General features: G+C 42.4%; 1 protein-coding gene across 1 annotated transcript in view; it reads left to right on the top strand.

Annotated features, from left to right (window-relative positions):
* The window catches only part of TNRC6B (trinucleotide repeat containing adaptor 6B), a 122,116-nt gene that overhangs the window by 9,155 nt on the left and 86,051 nt on the right, over positions 1-26,910 (top strand). The window contains exon 2 of the mRNA XM_056845956.1: positions 7,222-7,289. Coding sequence (XP_056701934.1) covers positions 7,222-7,289 — 68 coding nt within the window. The remainder of the gene's footprint in view (positions 1-7,221; positions 7,290-26,910) is intronic.

Raw genomic sequence — 26,910 nt, 5'->3', positions numbered from 1 at the left:
ACGCACTCACCAGCGGCCCGGGGATCTCGCGCACACGCACGTACACAAGCGCGCAGGCTGGGGGAATGAAACATGGGGAGGGCTGGCGGGGGACCCTTCGGCAGCGGTGCAGCAAGCGCGCGGGCCAGGGGCTCAAGCAGAGGGAGGGCTGGGCAGGGACCCTCAGCAAGTGGCACAGCAAGCACGCAGGCGGTGGGGGGCATGGAGGCAGGGACCTCTGCCGCCCCAAGAACTCGAGGCTGTGGTGGGGCAAGCGCGCAGGCAGCGGGTGGTGGAATGGAGGCATGGGCTTCCCTGCAGCAAGAACTCGAGGTAAGCCACTCACTCGCCTGGAAAAAGCCGGTAGGGCACGGGCGAAGGGGAGGGGGCCAAGGAAACAAAGTTGGGCTGCCGAGAGAGCTGGCCAGGCACGTGTTTTCTCTCACACACAAGGAGCAGGGAGACTTGGAGGAAACGCCCCCACAATCACCCAATCAATCTTCAGCTTTGTGTGCACGCGCTCCGGCTTCCCAGTGAAGCCCGAAGTGCTGAGATGAGGGCCTGGCTAGCGACAGCTAGCTCCGTGGAGCTCCCTGGCCTCGGCAGGCGGGCCGGGGGCCGGACAAAATGAACTTGCGGGCCGGATCCGGCCCGTGGGCCGGAGGTTCCCCACCCCTGGTGTAGTTGGTATAGGTTTTTTTAAAACCTTAGTTAACAAAATTTGTTCTACAATTAGGTCCTAAGATATAGTTTGAAGATACACAATACAGCAACCTTGCTGAAGTTAAATGGGTGTGGATCTAGTCAGTTTGTGCATGGGAGATCCCACCCTTGAGAACCCAGTGAAGAGCACCCTGCATTCCATATTGCAGGAAAGATGGGCTAAAGATATAATTTGTATTTATGTCTAGAATAAAAATATGTTCTCCCTTTTGACAGGCTTGAGCAGTTTGCACAACATTTGTGCACTGTTTCTTTGAAATAGATATTGATGGCTTGTAGATTAAAGCCTTATTGTTTTCTGTAGTATATATCAAAATACCTTGTATTACTAGAAGTGTGAAAATTGAATGCTTTAAATAGCTTTCACTTGAACTCTAAGATGATGTCTGTTTCAGTTAACACCCAACAAACCAAATGTGTTGGGTTTTCCATCACTTTGCCCTAGAGATGGTTAGTACTCAATAAATGGAAAATAGCTTTAGAATCAATCAAGCTGGAAACATATTTCACTTTTAAGTCACTATAATCTTCCTTTTCAGTTGTGGCATCCTAGGAGCTCCTTTATAAGCACAAGCAGTATAGAGTCATAATGTATATGGTCCAGTGCAGACAACACTACTGTCTTACTGTGATAGGACAGTCTTGTCTGCTGTTGCCATCTGCGTAAATATCACCCTTTCTCTTTTACTGATCTAACCATGGTCAGTATTACATGTGTACTGTTTGTTATGCTAGATATAATTATCTGCAGAACAGGCTTTCTAACCATGTTTTCAAATTCTGGTTTGTAGTTAATTATGTTTACTGTTGTCCATGAACTGATCTTAACACTAATCATCCTGGGTTCTGGAAAAAGGGAAACAGAGAATTCATGCACGGCATGGGGAAGTGGCATATAAGCCTGTAATGTGCTACTCTAGTCATTATTCCTGCATAAGTGGTAGCACATTTAGTATACTTTAAAGACTGCCAGACCCCTCATTCATTCCACTCATCCAATGCAAGTTACTGAAGCTGGTATCAGTATTATATAAACACAAGTGGGGACCCTCAAGAAACTTGTGGAGAGCATGCATCCCTCCCCCTCACTTTGCTTCATTCCCTCTTCCCCCCACCCCTGAAGCTCTCCCCAACAATCTCCCCAATGACCCCTCACCCATAAAGCTCTCCCCATTTACGTACTAATGACTGCTAGTGTCGTCCTTCAGAGCAGCCACCTCCCCACACCGGCCTGGCTGGGCATGCGGTGAGCAGCTGCCGCACTGCCGAGAACTGACTGAGCCAGTGGAGGATGGCATGCCCAGGCTTGGAGCAGCCGCCTCCAATCCTCCACTGGTGCACAAGGACCTAGAACATCGGCCTCCATCCTTCACCGTCCTTCTGGGCCCGGGTGTGCAGCCACCATTCCAGCGAGGGACAGAGGCAGCTGCTGCAGGCCCTGCTGGGCCAGTTGGGGATGGGGGTGGCATGCCCAGGCTCGGAGCAGCCACCTCCCTCCCCCACCAGCGCACCCAGGCCTAGAGTGGCTGCCTCCGTTTTTCGCTGGTGCAGCGGCTTAGCAGTTGCACGAACAGGTCCAACCACTAATTTATCAAGTAAGTGCGTTGTAAGTCTTTAAACTTGGCTTTAAAAAGGGGGGGATTTAATCCCCCCCTTAAGTTTTCAGATTTTTCTGCACACCTCCCAATTTATATCTGGGCAGAAGTCTAGGTGATGATTTTGACATATAAAATACAAAGTGGTGTAGAATGAGAGTATCTGACGATCTTCCTTCTTAACCAGCAGTTGAACTGTTCATTAGAGGCACTTCTTACTGTGCTTTCACCGTTTCAAAGTTAAGGTGGTGGCTTCAGAAGATGGGGCCTTTCTGTAGTTGCACCACCTGCTTATGAACCCCCATCCCAAACTTGTTACTGCCTTTGATCTCTTTTGGATTTCAGGCAAACCCTGTTCTCTAGTCAACCTGTTGAATAGCTGAATAGAGCCACCGTGGTGTAGTGGTTAAGAGTGGTGGTTTGGAGCGGTGGACTCTGATCTGGAGAACCGAGTTTGATTACCCACTCCTGCACACGAAGCCAGCTGGGTGACACTTGAGCTAGTCACACTCTCTCAGCCCCACCTACCTCACAGGGTATCTGTTGTGGGGAGAGGAAGGGAAAGTGATTGTAGGCTGGTTTGATTCTCCCTTAAGTGGTAGAGAAAGTCGGCATATAAAAACTAACTCTTCTTCTGCTTCTTCAACCCTATGGTGGTTGTTTGATAAAAATAACTGTTATGGTCTGTTTTTTATATTGTGTGAAGCTCATACTGCAATGTGGGTCTTATAGCTTAGTCTGGGTAGTAATATTTTGGCTGTATTCATTTCATAGGTAGTCTGGTTTTTGAAAGAGAATTCATTTATTTGTTTAGCCATAGGCCGTTAAAAATATCCTTACATATGTACAAAAAGCTTAAAAAGGGATAAAATTGCATCAATATACATTGCCTGGATAAAAACTATTTCATACAGAATCTCTATTAAAACAAATATTGCACTCATTTGCTTTCCTATGCAAAAATTTTCTTAATAACTTCAAGAGCTCTAATCTTTCTGGCCGCAATGGCAAATTGAGACATTCTGAAGGTGACATGTGAATCAGAGTCAGAGAGTAAAAATAAAAAAATTATCAATTTCAGAACAAAAATTTACTCCTTTCAAAATTCCATCCAAGAATTTGGCTCTAGGCTCACTATACAACGGATATGACAGCACATAATGAAAAATGTCCTCCGGTGATAAAGATCCACAGGTACATGTGCAATGTTCCTTTGGGATTTTATTATTCCGCCCTGTCAGAAAGGCTGAAAGCATGTTCTGAAATCTTAGGGAGGTGAAAGCCACCCTAAGGATCTGAGATGTGAGGTTAACCAAATAGGAAGATCTAAGATGGTCTGTCTTATAGTTATGGAACCAGGGGAGTCTGATTTTTGATGTTTTTGTCTCTTTGAATTTCCCTTGTTTGGAAAAAATGCAACTTAGAAATAAAATATAAGGAAATTAAGAGGTTATTGGGCAATTATGTGCTTACTGAACATTGATGTAGAAAGGCCAAGGCAGACTGCCTACACTGCAAGTGAGCACTGTGTGTGATTTTTTTCTTTTTTTTAGTGAGTGTGTATGTCTTAGGCTTTCTGATCCTAGAATGTTTGTTTTTGAAAGGGAAAATGTTCTGGGTTTTTCCTGTAGCAGTACTAACTTGTATAGAAACACCTGTTTTCCCTTTTGCCTTACACATTCTCATATTTGATTTTTCCACTTACACTTGAAAAGCAGCTTTTAAGTTAGCAAGCCAAAAAAACACCCCCCCAAACCTTCTAATCTCTTTCTGTTCTCCATAATTTAAGCCATGCCATTTTATATTTGCGTACAGTAGTGTTAAAGTAATAAAGAGTTTAAAATGCATACATACATTTGTTTGCTACGGTCAGAGACCAGCTTGCACAAAAAGAAATATAAGTAATTAAAAACAAAATGTCTGAAATTTGCTCAATAAAATGTAAATTTAGTTACATCAACTCTTGGTAAAATAGTATGTTTAACATGAAAGAAAATGACTGCTATTCCGCTTCTCCTGTCCTGGTAAAATAGTCTAAAAGAAACCCCTGCTTGTTTATAGTAACACCCCAACACTTCCCCCTCCTAAAGTTGTGCTTCTCCCTAGCCTTTCCCCAATTTCTTCCTCCTGTACCTGTGTCCTCTTTTTTGTTTTATTAAAAAAGAACCTGTTTGCTAGTGCTTCCGATATGAACACAGTATGGAAGGAGAACGCCACAGAAGCAACATTTGTCTTTTCCATTGCACTGTGTCCTAACCACTTCTTCACAGACCTCAGCCAGCTGCTAGCTGCAGCATGCTGAATAGCCAGACTCTGAAGTCTCTATTGGATTCACTGCTGTACTGACTATGTTTAAAGTAGTTTGGAAAATGTACCTGAACTGGGGCTGTCTTGCACATGCTGAAACAGGGGAAGCCAGACAGGTCAGCATGAAAGTGCTGGCAGCAGGCAGTGTAGCAGAGGCAGTCAGTTTCTGGCTGTCTTTATTAATAAAAGTAAAAAATAAAATAGGCCAGGAGGATTGAAGGCAAGCTGCTGGATGTGTGGGGTAGGGAGCTACCTTATGTGGAACTCACTGTGTCCCCTAATGGCAGCTGCCACTGGGTGTATTCATTTGTGCTCTCTACATTAACATGGGGGCTGAAAAAAATAACACTTTCAGAAAACTAAATGAAAAGCACATGTTGGTGGAACAGATGGTGACAGATATCTCTGTTCCTTACATTCTTGCAGCTCAGGTATTTTTTTCATATGGTTACTCTGAAATCTTAACACCTTGTACCCCTCACCAAAGAAATATTTACAAAAATTACAGCGATAACACAAATCTCATGAGTAATTAACAGTGTTCTTTAACAATGTAAAATGTCAATAATTGTATAGAGCTGCTCTTGTGTATTTACTGTATGTGAGAAGGGTTTTAGTTTGGTCTTCTCCATGACACACTAGTTTTCTATGGGGCAGGTATTTTCTTTGTTTTTTGCGGGGAGGTAATTCAGTTACTTGTGTCCCCCTGGCAGCCTGAAATTGTACAGCTCAGAGACAGAGTGACCACCTCAGTGAGAACTAGGTCCTAGATACCAGAACTAAATGTGGCCTGGATTGCCACCCCTGGGGTAGCTCAAAATATTTGCTATTTTAAAAAACCCACAGAGCTTCTTTCTTAGACATTGTTCAAGATCATTCTCTTTTCCTCCCCAGGCACCGAGCTACATTTGTTTTTCTCCACACACATTGTTTAATTGTAACTTTCTTTACCCACTTTCAAACTTTCTTAAGACTTTATCCCCCCCATTCAGCTATGTTCTCTTCTGCAGAATCACTTAAGTTCATAGTTCTTCAAGCTAGCCTTGCCTGTCCATATCCCTTCTTGCCAGACTACTTCCTGCCAAGCTATTAACTTAGTTAGTAGCCCAGCTTAGCCCAGACTCCATGGAGCTTGGGAGCTAAGCAGGGTTGTCTGCTCATGTCTTGCTTGGACTGCCCTGTGGAGTTGGTTGCAGCTAAATAGCATGTTCTTTGTCTTCTATTAATGTAGTTGCTTACATCTGCTTGTGGCTGTTCCTAGTGAGCATGAATGACATAGGTTCCATGTCCATTGCGTAATGTGGAGATTAAAAAAATATATCCTAGTATTAAAAGAATGTAGAACAAATTTTCAAAAATTAAAGGCACACTTGAATTTTGAAAACATCTTCTCCACTCAGAAGCTTAAATAAAGGCTTCCTTCAGATGTCAGATTTATGGTTGAGAATGGGCGTAGTTTATTCTTGGCTTCCCCTCACTCCACCCTCTTGTGTGTATATCTGAGATTGAAGACTTTCTAAACCAAAGTTTAAAGGGATTGAATCCAGGTTTGTAGGTAGGAAAAAATTCACAATTTTGGTAAAGCAGTTTAGATATAACACCCAATTATAGTTAGCTTCACACTAAGAAACTAGGAAATCTTCAATATCTGCTGCATACAAGGAAGAAATAGATTAATCCAAGAATAAATATATTCATTCTTTATCACAAACTACTGTTTACTTTGTGCTTGGCATTTGAATGCAGCATGTGTTATCCTGTTCAACAAAAACTGGTGGGATTCAAAAAGAAAACTCTTTTGGCCTCCAATTTTGTTAAAAGTAGGCCATCTTTCACCCAGCTTTTCTGAATTTTGGACAGCTTATGTCCTTCACCAAAGCCACCTTTTACAGTACCAAATTCCACAGTGATAGGATAATTCATCATAGGAGCAGTAATCTTTAAAGAATTTTAATAGCTTAAGTAGATGATGTAGCACTCTTTTGTTTTAGAGCTTGGCTTTCTAACTTTTAGATAAAAAGAAGCAAAAAGTATTCAGAGTCCATATATTTATACAGTTGTGAGTACAGATTCCACTTCTCATATCTGTTCATTTTATTTTGAGCTACTGAAGCATTCTTACTTCTGCTTTCCTTTATTCAAGAATGGACAAACTTGGGGAAATGTATTGTCGAAGGCTTTCACGGTCAGAGTTCATTGGTTCTTGTAGGTTATCCGGGCTGTGTAACCGTGGTCTTGGAATTTTCTTTCCTGACGTTTCGCCAGCAACTGTGGCAGGCATCTTCAGAGTAGTAACACTGAAGGACAGTGTCTCTTCAGTGTTACTACTCTGAAGATGCCTGCCACAGTTGCTGGCGAAACGTCAGGAAAGAAAATTCCAAGACCACGGTTACACAGCCCGGATAACCTACAAGAACCAATTGGGGAAATGTACTTTATACAGTGGCAGCGTGATTCCGAGGATGGACATTTGTTAATTACAAATGACAGTGTCTTGGTTGTTAGGGATAAGGATTGAGAAGTCATCATATGTTAAGCGCTGACAGGCAAAAAGTACCACTTAGGATGGTGTGTATTTTGCTCCATCGATGCTGACATGCAATGCTTGCCTTCGCAGATGGAACATGAGGATTTTGTAATGGAAGGGCATGGCAAGACTCCACCTCCTGGTGAAGAAAACAAACAGTGAGTCACAAGTTTATTTAAAAAGGGCCATAACCGAGTGTGTGATATAAAAAGCACTTGTGAGTTAATGTGCTCGAAGCATTGCTTCCTTTCTAAGGCATTCGTCCTTTAGTTTTTTTAAATATTAAATCTCAAGTAGCCAAGTTAAATGTGCTGAGTATGTAACAGGCTCTTTAATTTTAGCATTAAGATAAAGAATAGTTTTGATGGAAATGATTTGAGGTAACATGATGAAATCACCAGTATATAGGATTCTACTTCACTATACTAGAGAGAATACAGAAGCATGCAAGTAGGATCTGCCTGCTAATCTGTGATCACTTTATTTAGATGGGTCTTTTTTGATAAGTGAGCTGTGTATTTCAGACTTGAATAATTCTACCGGACAGTCAGTGCCATTAATCTTGTAGTACAGAGGAAATATGTTTCTCCATGTCCCAGGTGGGAAACGGTCAACACAGTTTCTTGGGCGGTCCTAGCAGCTCCATAGCTAATGACTCTTCTGCAAGGGGGGGGAGTTCCTTTTCTTGGCAAAACAAACTCACATCTGCCTTGAATAGAGGCTATTCCTGTCCGCGGGAGGGGGTGGATCACCGGTCTTAGATCCTTTTGAGCTAGAGATCTGCCAGGACCCACGAAGGGCCAGACCAAATGATTTCATGGGCCTTAAACAGCCCTGGGTCTGACATTCCCCACCCCTGATCTAATTGCTTTTCAACCTCTAAATCCTACCTTCTTAGTAGCTTCCATATTTCAGACAAGATATGGGAGCAGAGGTCTTCAGTTCACTGTAGTGGGAATGAACCTCTGACTCATTGTATCTCATATAATAGTATAGACTAACTGACATGAAGCCAGGTCTGGAATTTTAAGGCAACTGGTCCTCTTTCCCCTCACATGGGCACTGCGGTATTTGAGGGGAAATTAGAAGTTGTTATGGAAACTTTCATAGCTTTATTTTTGGCAGACAGCATCAACATACCTTTTTGGCTTGCTTAAGGCTTCAGTCTGCATAAACATGATGGCCCATACTTTAAATGCGTTTCCATCTCTAGAAGATAGGAGGACAAAATCACTAGTGAAAAGACGAACCAAGTGAGCTAACAGTCCATTTGATAAACAGTTGCTATAATATGGACATTATCTAACCATTGTCAGTGGCTGCCTAACCTCTGTTGACTTCATAGAAGGAAGACTTGTTGTTTGTATCTGTATGCTATCCTTTCTGCAGGAGTTCAAGGCGATGCATAGATTTTTACCATTATCGCCACAACTCTGAAAGGTAGTTTAGACTGAGAGACTATCTCATACTTGCTACAGAGCTAGAGCTTCATAGCTGAGAAAGGTTTTGAGTTTAGATTACTACCATTCCATTCACTAAATTAGTGGTTCTCCTCCTTTACATCCCACCCTGTCAAAGAACCTGGGTGCCATTTATCATTTTTGGTAAGTTTTAGGGACATAAAAATTACACTAGTATACTTGGGAGTGTATTTTATTGCCATGGCTTTGATGGATAATGTTGGCAGGTAGAGTTAATGCATCTGAGACCTTTGCTGGTGGGCATGGGGTTATGGAAGATTTGGAGAAACACCAAGCGGCCAAGTTTACTACTAACATGGCAAAAGGTGACAGATGGATAATCCATGGTAGGTAGGGTTGGCAGGAGATGGCACTTCACATTTGCAGGTGGACATGGGGACTGAGGGAGTGCAGATTCTCAGTAATTGTTATGTAAACCCAGCATCCCACCTAGACTGCTTCTGCATCTCACTACTAGTGCTTGTGGTGGTTGAGAACCACTGTGCTAAATTACACAGTCTCCCACTTGAAGGAGGGAAGTGTGCAAGCAGGCATGAGACTGTCTGTAATTTGGTACTTTGTATTCTGTGCGTCCCTGACAAGGAAAGATTGACTTTTATATAATTGCTATTCTGTGGGAAAGGCCTGAATGCATAGTTAAATGTGAAATACATGAGCATCTGAATGCCCTTGTAATGTAAAAAATAAAGTTGTGTTGAAATTGCTGCTTGTAACATTTCTGGATATTCAATGAGTCTAAAATGCCTTGGATTCAAACAGCAGTTCACTTAAACATTTTAAGACAATCTCCATGTCTTGTGGTAATAGTGAAATTGTTACAAACTGATGACAAACCGGCCCAGGATGATGACCTGGAAGTATTTTTTCACACAACGCATCGTTAAATTGTGGAACTCCCTGCCCCAGGAAGGCGCGCTGGAGGCGGCAGAGGCGGCGGTGCCCCCCCCGGCACGCAGGAGGCTGCGCAGGCCGCTCCAGGCCCGGGGAAAGGCGCGCTTGAGGTGGCGGCGGCGGCCCCCCCCCCGGCGCGCAGGAGGCTGCACAGGCCGCTCCAGACCCGTGGGAAGGCGCGCTGGAGGCGGCAGCGCCCCCCCCCCCGGCGCGCAGGAGGCTGCACAGGCCGCTCCTGGCCCAGGAGAAGGCGCGCTGGAGGCGGCGGCGGGCCCCCCCCCCCGGCGTGCAGGTGGCTGCACAGGTCGCTCCAGGCCCGGGGGAAGGCGCGCTGGAGGCTGCGGCGGCGGTAGGTTTCCCCCCTCCCTCCATCTACCGTATTGACCCGCGTATAGGCTGCACAGGCTGCTCCTGGCCCGGAGGAAGGCGTGCTGGAGGTGGCCCCCCCGGCGCGCAGGAGGCCCAGCAGGCCGCTCCAGCCCCGGGGGAAGGCACACTGGAGGCGGCAGCGGCCCTCCCCGGCACGCAGGAAGCCCAGCAGGCCGCTCCAGGCCCGGGGGAAGGCGCGCTGGAGGCGGCGCCCCCCCCCCCCCCGGTGCGCAGGAGGCCCAGCAGGCCGCTCCAGGCCCGGGGGAAGGCGTGCTGGAGGCTGTGGCGGCGGTAAGTTTCCCCCCCTCCCTCCATCTACCGTATTGACCCGCGTATAGGCTGCACAGGCTGCTCCTGGCCTGGAGGAAAGCGTGCTGGAGGCGGCCCCCCCCCGGCGCGCAGGAGGCCCAGCAGGCCGCTCCAGGCCCGGGGGAAGGCACACTGGAGGCGGCGGCGGCCCTCCCCGGCACGCAGGAGGCCCAGCAGGCTGCTCCAGGCCCGGGGGAAGGCACGCTGGAGGCGGCGGCGGCCCTTCCCGGCACGCAGGAGGCCCAGCAGGCCGCTCCAGGCCCGGGGGAAGGCACGCTGAAGGTGGCGCCCCCCCCCCGGTGCGCAGGAGGCCCAGCAGGCCGCTCCAGGCCCGGGGGAAGGCATGCTGGAGGCAGCGGCCGCAGGGCCCCCCCTGGCGCGCAGGAGGCTGCACAGGCCACTCCTGGCCCTGGGGAAGGAGCGCTGGAGGAGGAGGCGGCCCCCCCCGGCGCGCAGGAGGTTGCACAGGTCGCTCCTGACCCGGGGGAAGGTGCGCTGGAGGCTGCGCCCCCCCCCCCCCGGCGCGCAGGAGGCCCAGCAGGCCGCTCCAGGCCCGGGGGAAGGTGCTCTGGAGGCTGCGGCGGCGGTAAGTTTTCCCCCTCCCTCCATCTACCGTATTGACCCGCGTATAGGCCGAGTTGGGTTTTTTCAGCCCTTTTTTTGGGCTGAAAAACTTGGCCTATGCGCGAGTATATACGGTAAATATACTCATACAGATATCGCACAATTTAAGCTTGATTTGGTGAATGGAAGAGGGATTATTTTGTTTGTTTCAAAGGGACACTTTTGGAAATGTCATACTGTCTGTAGATTTCATCTTTTCTTATTCTTTTGGGGTGCCTTTTGTAAAATGCATTCGGTTATAATTTCTGCAATCCTGCCAGCTAAGAACAACCGTGTAAGTAATAGATTAATCCCCTTCCATTGGTCTGGAGAGTGTAGAAGAAGAGTTGGTTTTTATACCCCTCTTTTTCTCTACCTTAAGGAGTCTCAAAGCAGTTTACAATCGTCCTTCCCCACCCCCACAAAAGGCCCCTTGTGAGGTAAGTGGGGCTGAGAGAATTCTAAGAGAACTGTGAGTAGCCCAGCAGGCTGCATGTGGAGGAGTGGGGAATCAAACCCAGTACTCAAGATTAGATTCCACTACTCTAAACCACTACACCATGCTGGCTGTCTAGCTACTTGAAGACTGCTTGACTTTTGTAATGATTTCTTTGAGATATTCATTTTGGCTGCTTTTTGTTTATTGAAAAACCATTTGGAGCTTTGAATCACAGGTTAAACTTTATTGTATGTAAATGTGCTCATGACTCTTTCTGTGTATCAATCTTGGCTGCTCTATGATTTGAGAATTGTCTCAATTCAGGTTGTATGCTAGGCACTGTAATTTTGTATAGCTCTTATTGATGGGACATTAGAATATCCATTGCAGAAACCCAGTAGAAAATGTGTTAGAACATGTTAAAATCTACCTGTGCAGCCTAAAGTTGTGGCGCTGAATATGCCTGGTTTTTTAAAGGTGTCATAAGAGTTAATCAGTCCAATTCTAAGGGAATAGAATGCACCAGTTGGCGTATGAAAACTGCCATAATTTGTCTCCTACTTTCATGAGTGCTTTAGAATATGATCTAGAATTGCATTAGGCAGCAGCAAAGAAGACAGTGCTACCGCATTAGTCTTTAACTAGTGGTTTGCAACCTATTACCTAGGTTACAATGAGCAAGAGTAAGCTGTATTGGCAGTTGCATTACTGTTTATCCTCTTCTCTTTCAGTAAAGGAAAGAGTATTGTCACAGATATATAGCCAGGAATATAGGGGAACAGTAGTTGGACTTGACCCAAAAAAATCATAAAAGATGTTTCTGTACACAGAAACTGAGTTAGCCTGGCCTCTCAACTATCCTTAGAATAGGATAGCCTTGGAGAGGGGCAAGAAACAGAGAAGTCACACAATCATAGGGCCTTTTGTAGATTAAAAGCTGCCTAACACATATCAATAGATATTATTTGTTGAGGCACAGAGCTCAGCGGCTTGCACGATTAGGCGTAGCTAATCCCAGTCGTGGCGAGAAACCGACTGCTGGTGGAAGACGTGGGTTCTGACAAGCAGTAAAAATGAAGCAGGAGTCCAGGGGCGCCTTAACATTGATCCCAGCTTAAACTTCGGTAGCCGCTCACCTTAGAATCAGAGTTGGAACGGACCACCAGGGTCATCTAGTCCCGGGGTCACCTGACCAGACGCGCGCCACAGTTCACTCCCCACCACCGCCACCCCGCGAACACCTGCTGGTTCCCGCTCTGAGGGAAAAGCAGCTCTTTTCTTCCCGCCGCCGCCACTCACTGCGCACTCTAGGCTTCGGCTCTCCTTCAGAGTTCCCCAAAGGCCAAGCCACTGAGCGCCGGGGCGGGCCCCTTCCCACCTCTCGCTCCTGTCGGGGCCTTATGTGGGGCCAGGGAGGGCGCCTCAGGGGTTAGGCCCCTCCATGGTCGGCAAGCCCCCCGCTCCACTGCAGGGAGCGCCGCGCTCTGGCTCTCCCCTTGCCAGCCCCGGAGGAAGGAGGGCCCGCGCGGCAGGGAGTGGGGAGGTGGCGGCCGCCGGGGCAGCTCGCTCTCTGCCTCCCCCTCCCCTCCGGGCGGCCTCAAGAGAGAAAGGCGCCGCGCGGGGCTTCCTCGTCCAGGCACCCGCACGTGGGCAGAGCCGCACTCAAGGGGCCAAAGAGCCGCATGCGGTTCGGGAGCCGCAGTTTGCCGACCCTTGATCTACACTGTCTGTGGCCTAGTCTACACATGAGGTGGTAGCATACTGAGGAAATAGAAGGGGCTGAACATACCTATTCTCTCTAGTATCAGAGGAGCATGCCTATTATTTTGGGTGCGGTAGAACACAGGCAGGATGGTGCTGCTGCAGTCGTCTTGTTTGTGGCTTCCTAGAGGCACCTGGTTGGCCACTGTGTGAACTGCTGGACTTGATGGGCCTTGGTCTGATCCAGCAGGGCCTTTCTTATGTTCAGACTACAGGTGGGAGAATTCTACTTTTGAATACTATTAACCTTTAAAAAATTCCTGCTAATGGCAGGTAGAAAGGCAAGGGTTGTGAGAGAACATATCTGTGCGGGTTTTCCATTTGCAGGAAAATTCTAATTTAGGGGAACATTTGAAAATGTGATTGTCTCCTTGCAGTGTGAAGTCGTGCAGTCCAATGTACCATTTTAATCTACTGCATGGGTAAACAAGGCCTGTCATAATTTCAAAGGCCATTTCTTTGTACAAAGCACTGGTTTCACTCTTTTCTTTATAAGTGTTGTGAGTTAGACTGAGAGGAAGGCTGTTCAGATATTTCTATTCCTCTGCTACAAAAAAAAAAAAGATTTTGGTGTTCAGCATCTGAGAGGATCTTGTATGCAAATAACTGTGGGATCTCCAGGTTGGGCTTTTTACTGTGTGGTAATGGGATTGGAGCAACAAACATGTGAGTTTGAGACTTGCTTCTGGTCTTGTCATGTATATGTGAGAACAAGAGAGTGTTGCTATGAACAGCACGATGGTGATTGTCCAAAGCTATCCTTCAGGTTTTGAGGCCAAGTCCGAACTTGGATTCAAATATGGAAAACTCTGGTTCAGCATTAGTTGGCACCCAACATTCTCTCTATTGTATCAACACATGCTGACGATGATGTGCATGGAAAAGCATTGTGTACTGTATGTTGATTTAGGAGAGATAAGTAGAACAAACGTTAACTATTCAGCACTGAAGTGACCTTTATGGGCAGTTGTTGCTCTGATTCATCTTGTATTTGGCTTTTAGTGGCAACTAATGGCAAGAATTAAAGCATCTGTCAGGCATCTATGATGTTGCTGAAAAACAAAACAAAATTCAGTGTCATGCTGGAAGACAGCCTTTCTTAGCAGAAGCCAGGGTAGATTTGATTTAAATCTAATTGATTTAAATCACTAGTCAGTAAGACTATTTTAAATCATGGTTTTCTACATAAACAGCACTTCTCATGAGGTTGTTCATTCAGGCCTAGAGTTGCCAACCTCCAGGTGGTGGCTGGAGATCTCTCGCTATTACAACTGATCTCCAGCCGACAGAGATCAGTTCACCTGGAGAAAATGGCCGCTTTGTCAATTAGACTATGGCATTGAAGCCCCTCCCCTCTCCAAACCCTGCCCTCATCAAGCCCCACCCCCAAAATCCCCAGGTATTTCCCAGCCTAGAGCTGGCAACCCTATTCGGGCCACCAGGCCTTGCATTTCTTTGTTGCAGTGCTTGCATTTTGCACACATGCCTGCCTTACCCATAGGTAGAGGAACGTCATTAAAATATTCCCAAATTGGGTCTCTTTTACAGCCTGCTGCCATTATAGCTTTTCTCCTCCAGGGAGAGAATAATATGATAAACCTCAGGCTATACACACAAAGATCCCAAGTCTTGTGGAGAATTCTGCTCAAAAGGTTTCACTATCATTTTTACTGTTTGTCCCTCCCTCCTCACACCTAGCTCCTTGTGCTGATCTATGATACTCCAATCAATCTTCTATTCATAGAACTTCTTGAAACTTACCACTTAAGAGGTAAGTGCTTGATTTTCTGTACATAGATTTGCAAAGGCGCAATGGGATTAAGGTCTTTGTTTGTTTATTTTATAACTTTTTGCTGTGAAGAAGAGGCATGTAATCTCTGCAGATACAAATTCACTGTTTTGAGAATGCAAAACCAAGCATCTCTGATAATATCTTCTAGATAGAAAAATTGCCCAAAATAATCTTATAGAAACCTCTGGAAGAGCATGACATTGTGAATGGATTAATGGAATTCTTTTACCATAAATTTAAACATTGCATCAATATACAGCCTCATTCTACATAATTAAAAACTAATCCTTATTTAATGATTAATAATTTTTGGACTATAATGTATCTTAAATAGAAAACTATCTTTAGATAGATTTTTCCTCAAAGAGCATTTTATTTTAAAAATTCAATTTAAATCAAAACAATCCGATTTAAATTTTTAAAATCTGCTTTTAAAATATTTTTTAAAGTATTGCTTTTTATCTATTCTGACAGAAGCCCATCTTACCTTCTTATTTGTATGTCACTTGGCTGATACAGTTCAAGCACTGGTACGTTAATTTGTGCTGGGGAAAACAACATTTATATGTTTGCAGGGGTTTTTTCCTTTTGACTTTAATATAAAGTAATGTGTTAATTCATGCAATTTAATTTGGATTAAATATGCAGGTGTGCTTCCAATTTTACAGTGACTGCCTCCTTCGGTAGCTGTTGTAGTTACAAGCCTTTTGACAGAATGGATAATCTCTTCTTTCTTGAGCTTTTTGAACTACTCCAAGCAAAATACTACTTATAAACTTTTCATGTAAATTCACATAGGTTGTGAAGTGCCTGGTTGTCTTATAGAGTTCAATAAAGACAACTAGGAGGAGGTTAAAAGCAACAGTTCTTTATTTAGCTAAACACAGACCTGGGGTGAAATAACCCACAAATAAGATGCAGTGTTACTCACCAGAGAAACAAAGGAAGCTTAGTATCATTTATGCATTCGCATGGGGCAGGCCCATGGCTGCTGACAAGCAGATTGATACACAAAAGCACCAATGCACATTAGGTGTCTACTCCACTCTAATTAGCATAGCCTATAGATATTGCCCGAAGGCGTCTCTAAGCGAGTGCTAGGTCTTGTGATCTTGGAAGTAGAAAACACATTCCTAAGGATGAAGGTAATTCAGAGCTCTCTACTGGTGAAAGGCCGTACCAGGCACAGAGAGCATGATTTGTTGGTTCATGGCTCCCGGATGCCAACTTCCCCAAAGCTTCCATGTGTGTGCATATGAGTACATAGTATTTTATACCAGCCCTTATGTCTGGGCATTACAGTTGTTGGTTGTTCAGTGTTTTAGTGGAGGCAGAAGAAACTTGGTATGGTATGAGTTACATCTCCTGTCATCTTTACTTCACTTTGCTACCTAACCCAGTGAAATGTCCTTTGTTACCAGATTGCCACACCACATTGTTTTTGCAAATAATTGCTCTCTGCTCAAAGAACTGGTTGTTTAGAAGGCTTAAACCGAAATAAATTTGTAGGGTAGTAGCGGCAAATAGTGCCATGAATTAAGGCAGTGTGTACATACATTTTGTTGTATATGTTTCTGTGTTGTAGTATTTTTCAAACTTGGGTTTGGGGCTCCTGGGGTGTCTTAATGTACTCCAGGGAGTCCATGAGTACTTTTGTAAGGAGAGAGGATGAGCCCCTCACGCTGACTGCTTCGGGGCTTCCTTTTGATTGTGCATGCCTTTCCCGACTGTCAGAGGTTGCCTCGTTCTCCCCGCACATTTTGCCCGTGTTTTCCAATTGCTGTTTCAGCCAAAATCCGCAAAATGTGCAGGGAGCACGAGGTGACCTCTGATGGTCGGGAAAGGCATGTATAATCAAAAGGAAGCCCCAAAGCAGTCGACGAGGGTGACCGTGGGAAAACAGCCCTGCATAAATGGTCTCAGTTACTTAGCTTCAGATTACCTAAGAGCACTACCCAGGAAACGTACTGATTGTTTGCTGGGAGCCAGTAATTTAGCTCTAGGAACTGTGTTTGTCAGTAAAGTGGTACAGTGCTAATGTAGTCATCCTAGTTATTTCCAGTATAAAATTGAACTAGTTTAATAAGGCTCTTTTTTTTTTTTTTTTTTGCTTTTTCCATTGCATCCTCCCAATCAAGGGATGAGATTGATTAGAACTTGAATAAGGGCATTTTGAGCTACTGCCTTCTGAGACCTGACCTAGTAGGCCATGGACAGATGATAAAAACATTTAACTTAAACTTCCCTTCAAAGTATAATTGATATTATACTGTTTTGTTTGAAAGCTTTCAAGGGGCAGTCCAGCATGTATTGGCAATGGAGGAGGGGAGGATTTGGGCATCCATGAATTTTTACAAAATCAAAATGGGGGTCCTTGGGTTGCTAATTTTTGAGAACTGCTGGATAGTGGTATGTAATGTTTGTTATCCAAGTAATGTGGTGCATGTGCACACTTGCAAAGAGCTCCTTATTGGCAAAAACTGTAGTTTTTCTCTGAATAGGGTGTGAGTTCCTGAATTTTGATGGATGAAATACCCCAAGGTCATGAGCCATTGTGATCAGATTGCATGATGAAAATAGGTAGAGTAAGGCTAATGCAGGTGAGAAAGCCCCTACAATTGAAGGATGGGTTTTTATCCAAAATGGGCATGGTTGTAACTGCTGGCCAGTCCACATAGCCATACATATTTTGGTAGTAGTCAGTGAGGATGAAACAAGAACTGCCTACTTCTTTTCCTGTGTTCCTCTCACGTTCCAACCCTCCCGCCCCCTTCAACTCTGTCACCTGAACACTGTAATTTGGGATGTTTGGATGGGATATTTGCTTACATTGCTGAAAACAAATATTGAACTGTATGATGCTTGTGACATTAAAATATTTTTTAATTTAAATCATTATTATTACAACATACAGAAACAATAAGTAAATTTGACATACACATACACACACACACACACACACACATATATATGAGAGTTGGTTTTTATATGCTGACTTTCTCTTACCACTTAAGGAAGCATCAAACCGGTTTACAATCATCTCCCCTTTCCCTTCCCACAACAGACACCCTGTGAGGTAGATGAGGCTGAGAGAGCTCTAAGAGAGCTGTGACTAACCCAAGGACACCCAGCTGGCTTCATGCTTAGGACTGGGGAAACCAACCCGGTTCACCAGATTAGAGTCTGCTGCTCGTGTGGAGGAGTGGGGAATCAAACCTGGTTCACCAGATTAGAGTCCACTTGCATCTTGGATTTAAAAGCTGTATATGTCTACAGCATGCCCCCATTTAAAAGCATTTTATTCATTCTAAAAAAAAATATATTTCAGTGTGAGTCTGCATCTAACACTGTAGAAGCACTTCTTTTGTATGTTGTTGGCCATAAAGATTTTTGTTAGAATAACCCCCTTGAAATTATATTCTAATAAGGTAATTAATGTCAAGGTGTTGGTTTATTAAAACACTTATATCCTGCCTTTCCCACTATCCGTGGTAGCTCACTTGCCTTACAAAAGCTATCTAAGCACATTAAGGACATTAAACCAGCAGAACACAATCAGCATCCCTATGTCCTCCCCAGCATAAAAATGTTTACATTCGTGCCACCAAAGGCCAATCTGAACATCTCAGCTGTACAATGTTTATGAAACCAGGCCAATCAGGAATCCTCCTCACTTCCTCACGGGGAGCATCCCATAGTTCTAGCACTACTGTAAGAAAAAATGAGTCCAAATAGTGGCTGACTGGGTGGGCACTGGCACAGGAAGGAATTCTGAGAAAGGAAGCCCCACATAAAGTGCAGTACATTAATCTCAGAAGTTAGCATGGCCATCAGCAGAACTTGGGAAGACAAACCCTCTTAGAGGTAACTACCACCAGAAGAATTCATTCTTCCAATCAATTTAATCTTCTGATAACAGCATAAGATCTAATAACATAATTAAACGGTCAAATCTAGCCCTGTACCATCCACGGTGGGCAAAACAATGTATTTCAAAGCATTCACTTTACCAGTCAACATTGCCTGTGATTTCTCTGGATTCACTTTGTATCCAGGCTCAGCACAGAGACTGTCGCTTGTGGTCATCTGTTGAAAGAGCGGGAGTCCTTGGCCTACTGATGACATCAAACCCAAAGCTTTAGATGGTCTTACTAAAAGGTCTTGCATAGAAATTAAACAGCAAAAGGATCAAACCCTGTGGATTGCTGCAGAATAAGGTTCAAGCCCCTGACACCATCATCCACAATGACTCAAAGTATCACAGTTTTTATTTAGCTTTTATTACGTAAGTATTTATCAGTTGCGTTTAAGCACAACCGCTGGTTAAACTTTTTAGTTTTTAATTTTTATGTTGATTTATTCCCATTGCTAGTGGCTTAATCTGGCTTCTCTGGCCCTTCTCTACAGAAACCTAAGGCCAGTAGGACTTTCTAGCAGGAACAAAACATTAACTGCAAAATGCCACAAATTGCAATAAAGGTGGTGTTAGCACAGTTGCTTTCATTTTAGAACTGTTTGTGGAAGGAAGTCTGACCAAAAAAAAAATTACCCTTACATTCCTAGACTGTTCAGTAGGTTCCACTTAATTATGACTTTAGAAGCAAACCTTTAGATGAATATTGTCTTGCTGTTCTAGCAGCCGACAAATGTTTCCTTTGCTCCTGGAATGTTGATTGTGCGTGAACAATCAACAAGGTTAAGCATCTCATAAATGGTGAAACAGTTTTAAATTTTTATAGTGCACGGCCTGCATACTTTATTGTTTACTCATAAGTGGCAAGCTTGGCCTGTACATTTACAATCCAAGCCAAAATCCATGGAAACTGACTCATAGAGGACCATGCTGTGTTTATATGCAGCCCACACCAACCCATAACTAACCAGTTGCTTGCTTCCAGCTGCTATAAACTTTTTGCCTTCATTTTTCCACTTGGTGTTCTCTTTTTGGCTTAAGTCATACAGAGAGGCAAGCTAGTTGTCAACCAACCTAACTTGGGGCTTTTTTGTGTAGTGATGTCCACTCACACAAGCTACCAGCCCAGAGAGATTTATCAGACTTTGTATATTTTGTGTTTGCAGATGAATAACTATATTTGAAAGTTTTTCTTGTCCACTGGCATTTCTTAGTTGTAGCTCTGTTGTAGTAAATGCATTGTGTTTTCTGTATTGTTTTTTTTTAATATATTTTTTATTGCATTGGAGGTCATTTTACATCTCCATACCTTTATAATTACACTTTACACTTTCCTTCTTCCAATACAAATTTCCCCCTTCCCCCCCCTTTCCCTCCCCCCACGGACCAATCCATAATATCATATTTTCATATTTTCAGCCATGAGCGTAGCCTTTTTAGTTTTACTAAAGTCTCTTTGTTGGCTTCTCCTCTTTTCACCCAATTAATGTATGGGTTCCACTTAGTCTTCAGTTCCATTTCTTCTATTTCTCCCATCGTCTGTTGTTTTAAGTATCCTAATACATCTGTTTGCACATATTCGAACACATAATTATTCCACCTGTCCATAGTCCACTTTGTTTTATCTTTCCATCCAAAAGCTATAACTGCATGAGCCGCTAATATCATCGCTTTAAACATCTCTTGTTCACTCTTTTCTACCCTCTCACACCCCATTATTCCCATAAACATCAGGTCTACAGTTACTTGAAGTCTAATCTTAAACAATTCTCTAATTTTACTAAGTATTTTATTCTAAAATTCTATTACCCTTGGGCACTCCCACCACAAATGTGAGAACCACCCCTCTTTTGTGTTACAATGCCAACAATTCGGTCTCATTCCTTTGATCATGTGTGCTATTTGGGCCGGTGTTCTGTACCACTTCAGCATTATTTTCCTTTCCAACTTTATATCCATCTTCAACATTTTAATACCCTTCATCATTTTATTCACCATTTGTGTTGATATTGTGGTTTCTTTTGCCCATTTTGCCTGTATTATTCTAATCATAAATTCGTTATCTCTTATCATCATTCTGTATATTTTCCCTGCTAATCCTTTTCTAATATATGCTTCACTCTTTATTAACTCTTCCAATTCATTGTCCTCTCTTTTCATACATTCTCCCCATCTTCCTTGTTTTACTGCTTCATATAGTCCCCTCAGTCCCAGCCAATGTCTTTGGCCCACTTCATCTAATACTCTCTGAAAAGGTTTCAAATTTCCTTGGTGATCTAATATGTCCTTCACTCTATAATAACCCTTATTTTTCATTTTTAACCCTAAGTTACCATCTATGACACTTTTTTTCACGCAGACTATTGGGGTCCATCTTGATTGTTTGTTCATCCACTTCATTTTCCATTTCTTCCAAACACTCAGTACTGCCCGTCTCGGGCCCTTGGTTAATCGTAAAGCTTTATTTAAATTTTCTGTAAATATCCCATATTTCCCCATACCTTGATTTAATTCATTCTCTACTCTTATCCATTTCTTATTTTCAGCTCCCTCAATCTCCATCAATGCTTTTAAATGTTCTGTATTGGTTGTAATACATTTTTTGTGTGTGTAATTGTAGTGGTGAATGGTAAGAGACTCTTCTTGGTATATCTAGGCACATAGTTTTTATGTGTATCTTGACTAGAGATGTAAATTTTTTATACTGAACAAGACTTGGTTAAACCAACAATGATAACTTGGGCACAAACTTTGGGTCATGATATGCATATGCATAAGTGGGAAAGACTTTGGTTAAAGGATATGAAATATATATATTCACAATCTATGAGAGAGAACATTTATAAAATGATGTATAGGTAGTATTTAACACCAAAGAAATTAGCCAAAATGTATGGTAATATGTCACCGAACTGTTGGAAATGTCAAAAAGAAGTGGGTTCTTTTCATCATGTTTGGTGGCTATGTGAGAAGGCTAAGAATTACTGGGACATGATTTATAATGAATTAAGGTTGATATTACAACAAAATATCCCTAAAACAACAGAAATGATGCTATTGAGTATAATACCTGATACTATAGTGAACCAGAGACCTTTTTTGATGTATGCTACTATTGCCGCCAGAATGGTATATGCTAGGAGATGGAAAATGACAGATATACCAAACAAATCGGAGTGGATTGAAAAAATGATGGAATTAGTAGAAATGGCAAAACTTACAGCGTCGGTAAATCAAAAGGATGATAATGAATTTGCAAAAGATTGGGAGGCATGGATTGTAGAGATGAACTTAAATGTGATATTAACAAATGTATTTTGATCTAATTCAGAACGGATGTATTGGGCATTGACGGTTTTGTTATAATTGAATTAGAAAAACAATACAAAGAGAAAAAAAAAGTTAAAGGATCAGAGGAGGGGAGAGGGGAAGTCAAAGAATTAGACTTTTTACAATATGTAATGAAATGTATAATGATTGTATGGAAAAATAAAAAATCTTTAAAAAAAAGAGTAAAATTTTCAGAAATTTTGAAGCCATGGAGGGATTCTTTCCCATTTTTTGGGAAAAAAATAGAAGTTTTGGGAAGAATTGAAGTACATGCACTACTTACTGTCCTGTCAAACCTAAACCAATTTTACTGCTTTAACAATATAAAATTCATCATTTTCAACTTACTTAGCATATAAAATTGCAATATTTGACATATTTATGAAGTTTAAAAGTGATGAATGCCTTAGTTTTATGCAAGCAACATTTCAAATATACCCAATACTTGAGAGAAAACTGCAAGCTGATGCACTCTATTTTGTCAATGAAAAGAGCAAGAGTCCAGTAGCACCTTAAAGACTAACAAAAATATTTTCTGGCAGGGTATGAGCTTTTGTGAGCCACAGCTCACTTCTTTAGATACAGCTAGAATGTGAATCCATCTGTCTTTAAGTAGAGGAGAGTGAATTCAGACAAGCATTAGTATGTAAATGTTAACAGTATGTAAATGTGAATAGCAGGCGTGATGGGATTAGGTGTGGTATGCAGAAAAGTCTGTGATGTCCAGGGGAGAGATTGGTGTGGAGAAATCTGCATTGGTAGAGCCATGAATGCAAGGTCTTTATTCAGCCCAGGTAAAATCATTGTCTTTAGTTTGAATATCAACTGTAATTTAGCAGTTTCTCTTTCCAATCTCCCTTTGAAATTCCTTTGTAAGAGAACTGCTGCTCTTAAATCTGCAACAGAATGTCCTGGAAGGTTGAAATGTTCTCCCACTGGTTTTTGAATATTGTGGTTTCTGATGTCAGACTTATGTCCATTTAATCTTTGTCTAAGAGACTGACCTGTTTGTCCAATGTAGATTGTGGAAGGGTATTGCTGGCATGTGATGGCATAAATCACATTAGAAGATGAGCAGGAGTATGAACCTGATATAGTATGGCTGACATTGACTATCTCAGGTTCATACTCCTGCTCATCTTCTAATGTGATTTTGGTTTTTTTTGAAGACAAGTGAAATTACACAACTCTCCCTTGATCAACAAAATGTTTTTAGAAGGATTAGAACTGTCATAATGTATAAGCAATAGAATAAAGTAATCTAAAACATGCTGTTTTTTCATTTAAAAGACCAACAATGAACCAACTTTCCTGAAAAGTAGCTGTTGTTTACTGATCCACTGCACTATGTAGTCATAGGAGAATGCCGGGTGTATTTTGGTGCATGTGCTCTGATTATGCAAAGTGATATGGAGGTCCTACTCCTCTCTTTGAAATGTACATGTTCTTGAACATGTCCCCAAATCATTTGTCTTGTACTGAATACATTCATATTTCCAATCCTTTGAGTATACATTTGTAGAATGACATAATGTTCTGTATATGCTGCAGTGACTGTATTTTGTATACAGTGCTATAAAGTAATTGATGCCTTGGATGAGAATTTTGGAATCTGAATTCCAAAGGTAACTAGAATATGGAATTTTTCTATATCTCTATCTGTACATCTATGTATGTATAAATAAAAGAAGTATGTCATTAACTACTAGAGCCCTATTAAAATAATCAATTTTACCATTGAGAAGCTCCAGTATAGAAGTAAGGATGTACAAATTTTAACACGTCTGCAAGGTTACTTTGTATTGAACATCCATACCGTTGCATATTATATGGGTGCAGTGATGCCTCCTGTTCCCATTTAAATAAACAGAAACCCTGTCTCCTTTCTTTTTGCCCGCCCCTCCTTATTATCAATTTTGGTATGTCCTAGATTTTTAGGTGGCAAATACGCAGAGAAAAATATAGAAAATTAAGTTTATTGGGGGGAAATGTGACATTTGAGAATTCAGCTGGTGTCATTCCATGAGAAAGAACTTTCAGAGGTTTACTAGAATGTAGAATACTAGCATGCAGAAATAAAATATAGAATACAATTGTGTATTTAGCTGAGAAATAATGGAAAATAAAGAGCAGAAACGCTTCTTGTTTAAAGAAAAGCTGCGTTCCCTTTAAGGGTATAGCTTTCCAACCCCCTTTCTGATTGACAGCGTCCCCGAGTCACATGACCCGCCTCTGTTTGAAGGTCACAAAAACCTGCTTCCTTTATAGAGACGGAGGGGGAAAGCGAACGAGAGGGAGTGTGTGCGCGCGCGAGGGAGAGAGCGAGTTCAAGTCAAAATGGCCGACGGAGTCTCTGCTGGTTTTTGAACATTTCAAACTGAGAAAATTAAAAATACAGCAAAATAATTCGGGATCTCTTCACTTCCATTTTTACCTTGTATGCCTCAACTTGCTGGATTTTAAGCACTGTTGCACTTTATGAGGTTAGTAATTTTATATCTGATCTTTTAAAACGTTTTTTTTTTTTGGTACGTTTAATTTGACCGTTTCGTGTGATGTTGCACCAAGGATGTATTGCTTAACAAGGAATTCTGAATCGCTTTGATCTTGGATGGAAATCAGTTGCTAGGGTTTAGAAAAAATCGTAATGAGAAATACGTGGCATTTTTTTCAGTGGATTTAAATGTGTTTTAAATTGCTTGGATGCAAACTAGCTTAAAGTGCTTGGATATATTATAATCTTCATTTCCTTCCTAAGGTTCTTTTCACATGCTCTCTTCTATACAGTCTTGAGGCTTTTAAATCTGCTGCAAAAATTAGCATAAATTAAATGGGCTTGCATCCTTTCTTGCTGCTAGGATTGGACAGAGAAAGGGGAGGTGCATATTTTTATAATAAACCGATACTTTCCAGAGAGCTAAAACAATGCAGCATTGAAATTTACATCCTTTGAAGTCCGAGTCTTTTTCAAAGCTGTTTGGGATTCTGGAAGGTTTCTGTGGTCTGTAATCCACCATGCAAAATTTATATTGGTGTACATTCTCTAGTGTGCGGGTGACCCCCCCCCGTTTGCTTCCCCTCTCCCTTTTCCATGTAACCAGGTTGCATTTCATTTGGATTGCAGTTTGAACCAAATGGTCATAAGCCTGTAAACATGGCATTTAGAGTTCAAAAGAGGCAGCATGAATAATTAGTGCTAGTTTAAAAATGGCATTCTGCTATAACCATGTTCTTTCTCTAGCAGCTCCCCCCATCTTACTTGTAAGTTTTTAAAATCTGGCTTTTCTAATGAGACGTGAAATATGAATTTGATTATATTGGATGAATACATTATGCTGTTGTAAATAAATATTCACACAGCTGAATAAAGATGGTATATTGTATGGATTTCAGATGCTGTTCCTTTAAAATGAAGCCGTGTGTCCCTCCAAAGGAAGCAGAACAGCAACTGGAGATCATTGTAAAGCTTGCTTTCTATGGGCAAGCCCTTCCCCCTGCATTGTGAGAATGTGATGTAATGCACCTCTCTGTGGGGTGGAATTGAGTAGGACAATGTACATTTTGATTGTCATGTATTTTCTCACTTTCTGAAAAGCCTTGTATTCAGTTTGTTTTGTGATTCTGTAGTAAAGCAGTGCAGCTGGTCTGAATTTTTGTGATGTGATAAATTACCAGAAATATTCCTTTCATTTGTGTACACTTCATTCTAGCTTGCATTCTTGAATTTACTCTTATTTACAGCACAAATTAAGAAAAAGTGTCCCATCCCACCAGCTTTTTGACTTAGCGTTAACTAAATACGGTAACATTTTTTAAAGATTTCAGTTTCTGTAAAGAGTGCTGGGCTATGTGGTATTACGGAGAAAACTAGCCTTTGTGCATCTGAGTGAAAATGGCTTTATTCATTTTGTGCACATGTATATGCCTATGTAGACGTGGGTGTGTGTATACACACAGATCTTATGGGTGACCTACTTGAGAAGTGCTGTACTGTAATGCTGTGCACCTTATATTGGCCTGGGAAACTGGGCTTTCTGACCTGTGGTTGTAATCCCCCCTCCCTTGCTGTTTGCAGCTTTGTGCATAAATTTCTCCGCCAGCTGAATGGAATGCATCTGACAAAGTGAGCTCTAACCAACAAAAGTTTACGCCACAATAAATCTGTTAATCTTCAGGATACTGCAAGACTCTAACACTTTGGTTTGCAATAAAGTAACATGACTACTCTTCCGCAATTGAAGTGCAACATTGGCTTAGTTTTGAGGGTCAGCATGTGAAGGGTATGTTGTAGTTTGTGTTTTTATGTCTTGTGATTCTGTCTTCTTATATTAAGATTATGCAGTTAATCATTTTAAAATGATGGTTGCCTTTTGGGGGGCTCAGGAAATACGGTGAGTGTTGCAGGTTAACATGTGCTAGAGAAAGGTTGTAATGGCAAGGGTTGATAAATTTAATTGTAGGGGTCGCATTTTGAAAACCATGTATGTCCTAAATGGGCATTTGTTTGAAAGCAAGCCCCATGGAACAAGGTGGAATTCATCCCTAATAAATATGCTAGGGTTGAACTGTAAATGTTCAGAACTTTCCAAAACCAAGATTGGTAAATAGTTGGCCGAACAGTGTTTCTGTATGCTGGTATTCGTGTTTGGTTAAGAAGGTCATAATTTTTTTAAACGTAAGAACTAAATACATACAACTCTGGTAGCTGGACAATATAAGATGTACAGAGTCACCTATATGGGCTTCGTAGATGATCCTGGTGCAGTTTTATTTGTTTACTTCATTTATACCTCACCTTTCTCTGCAATGGGGACCCAAGGCAGCTTACATAATTTTCTTCTCCATTTTATCCTCCCAACAGCCCTGTGAGGTAGGTTAGCCTGAGAGTGTG

The sequence above is a fragment of the Euleptes europaea genome, chromosome 3 (genome assembly GCF_029931775.1).
Source record: "Euleptes europaea isolate rEulEur1 chromosome 3, rEulEur1.hap1, whole genome shotgun sequence".
Lineage (NCBI taxonomy): Eukaryota > Metazoa > Chordata > Lepidosauria > Squamata > Sphaerodactylidae > Euleptes > Euleptes europaea.
The sequence above is the reverse complement of the archived record's forward strand: the minus strand, read 5'-3'. Positions and strand labels throughout refer to the sequence as shown.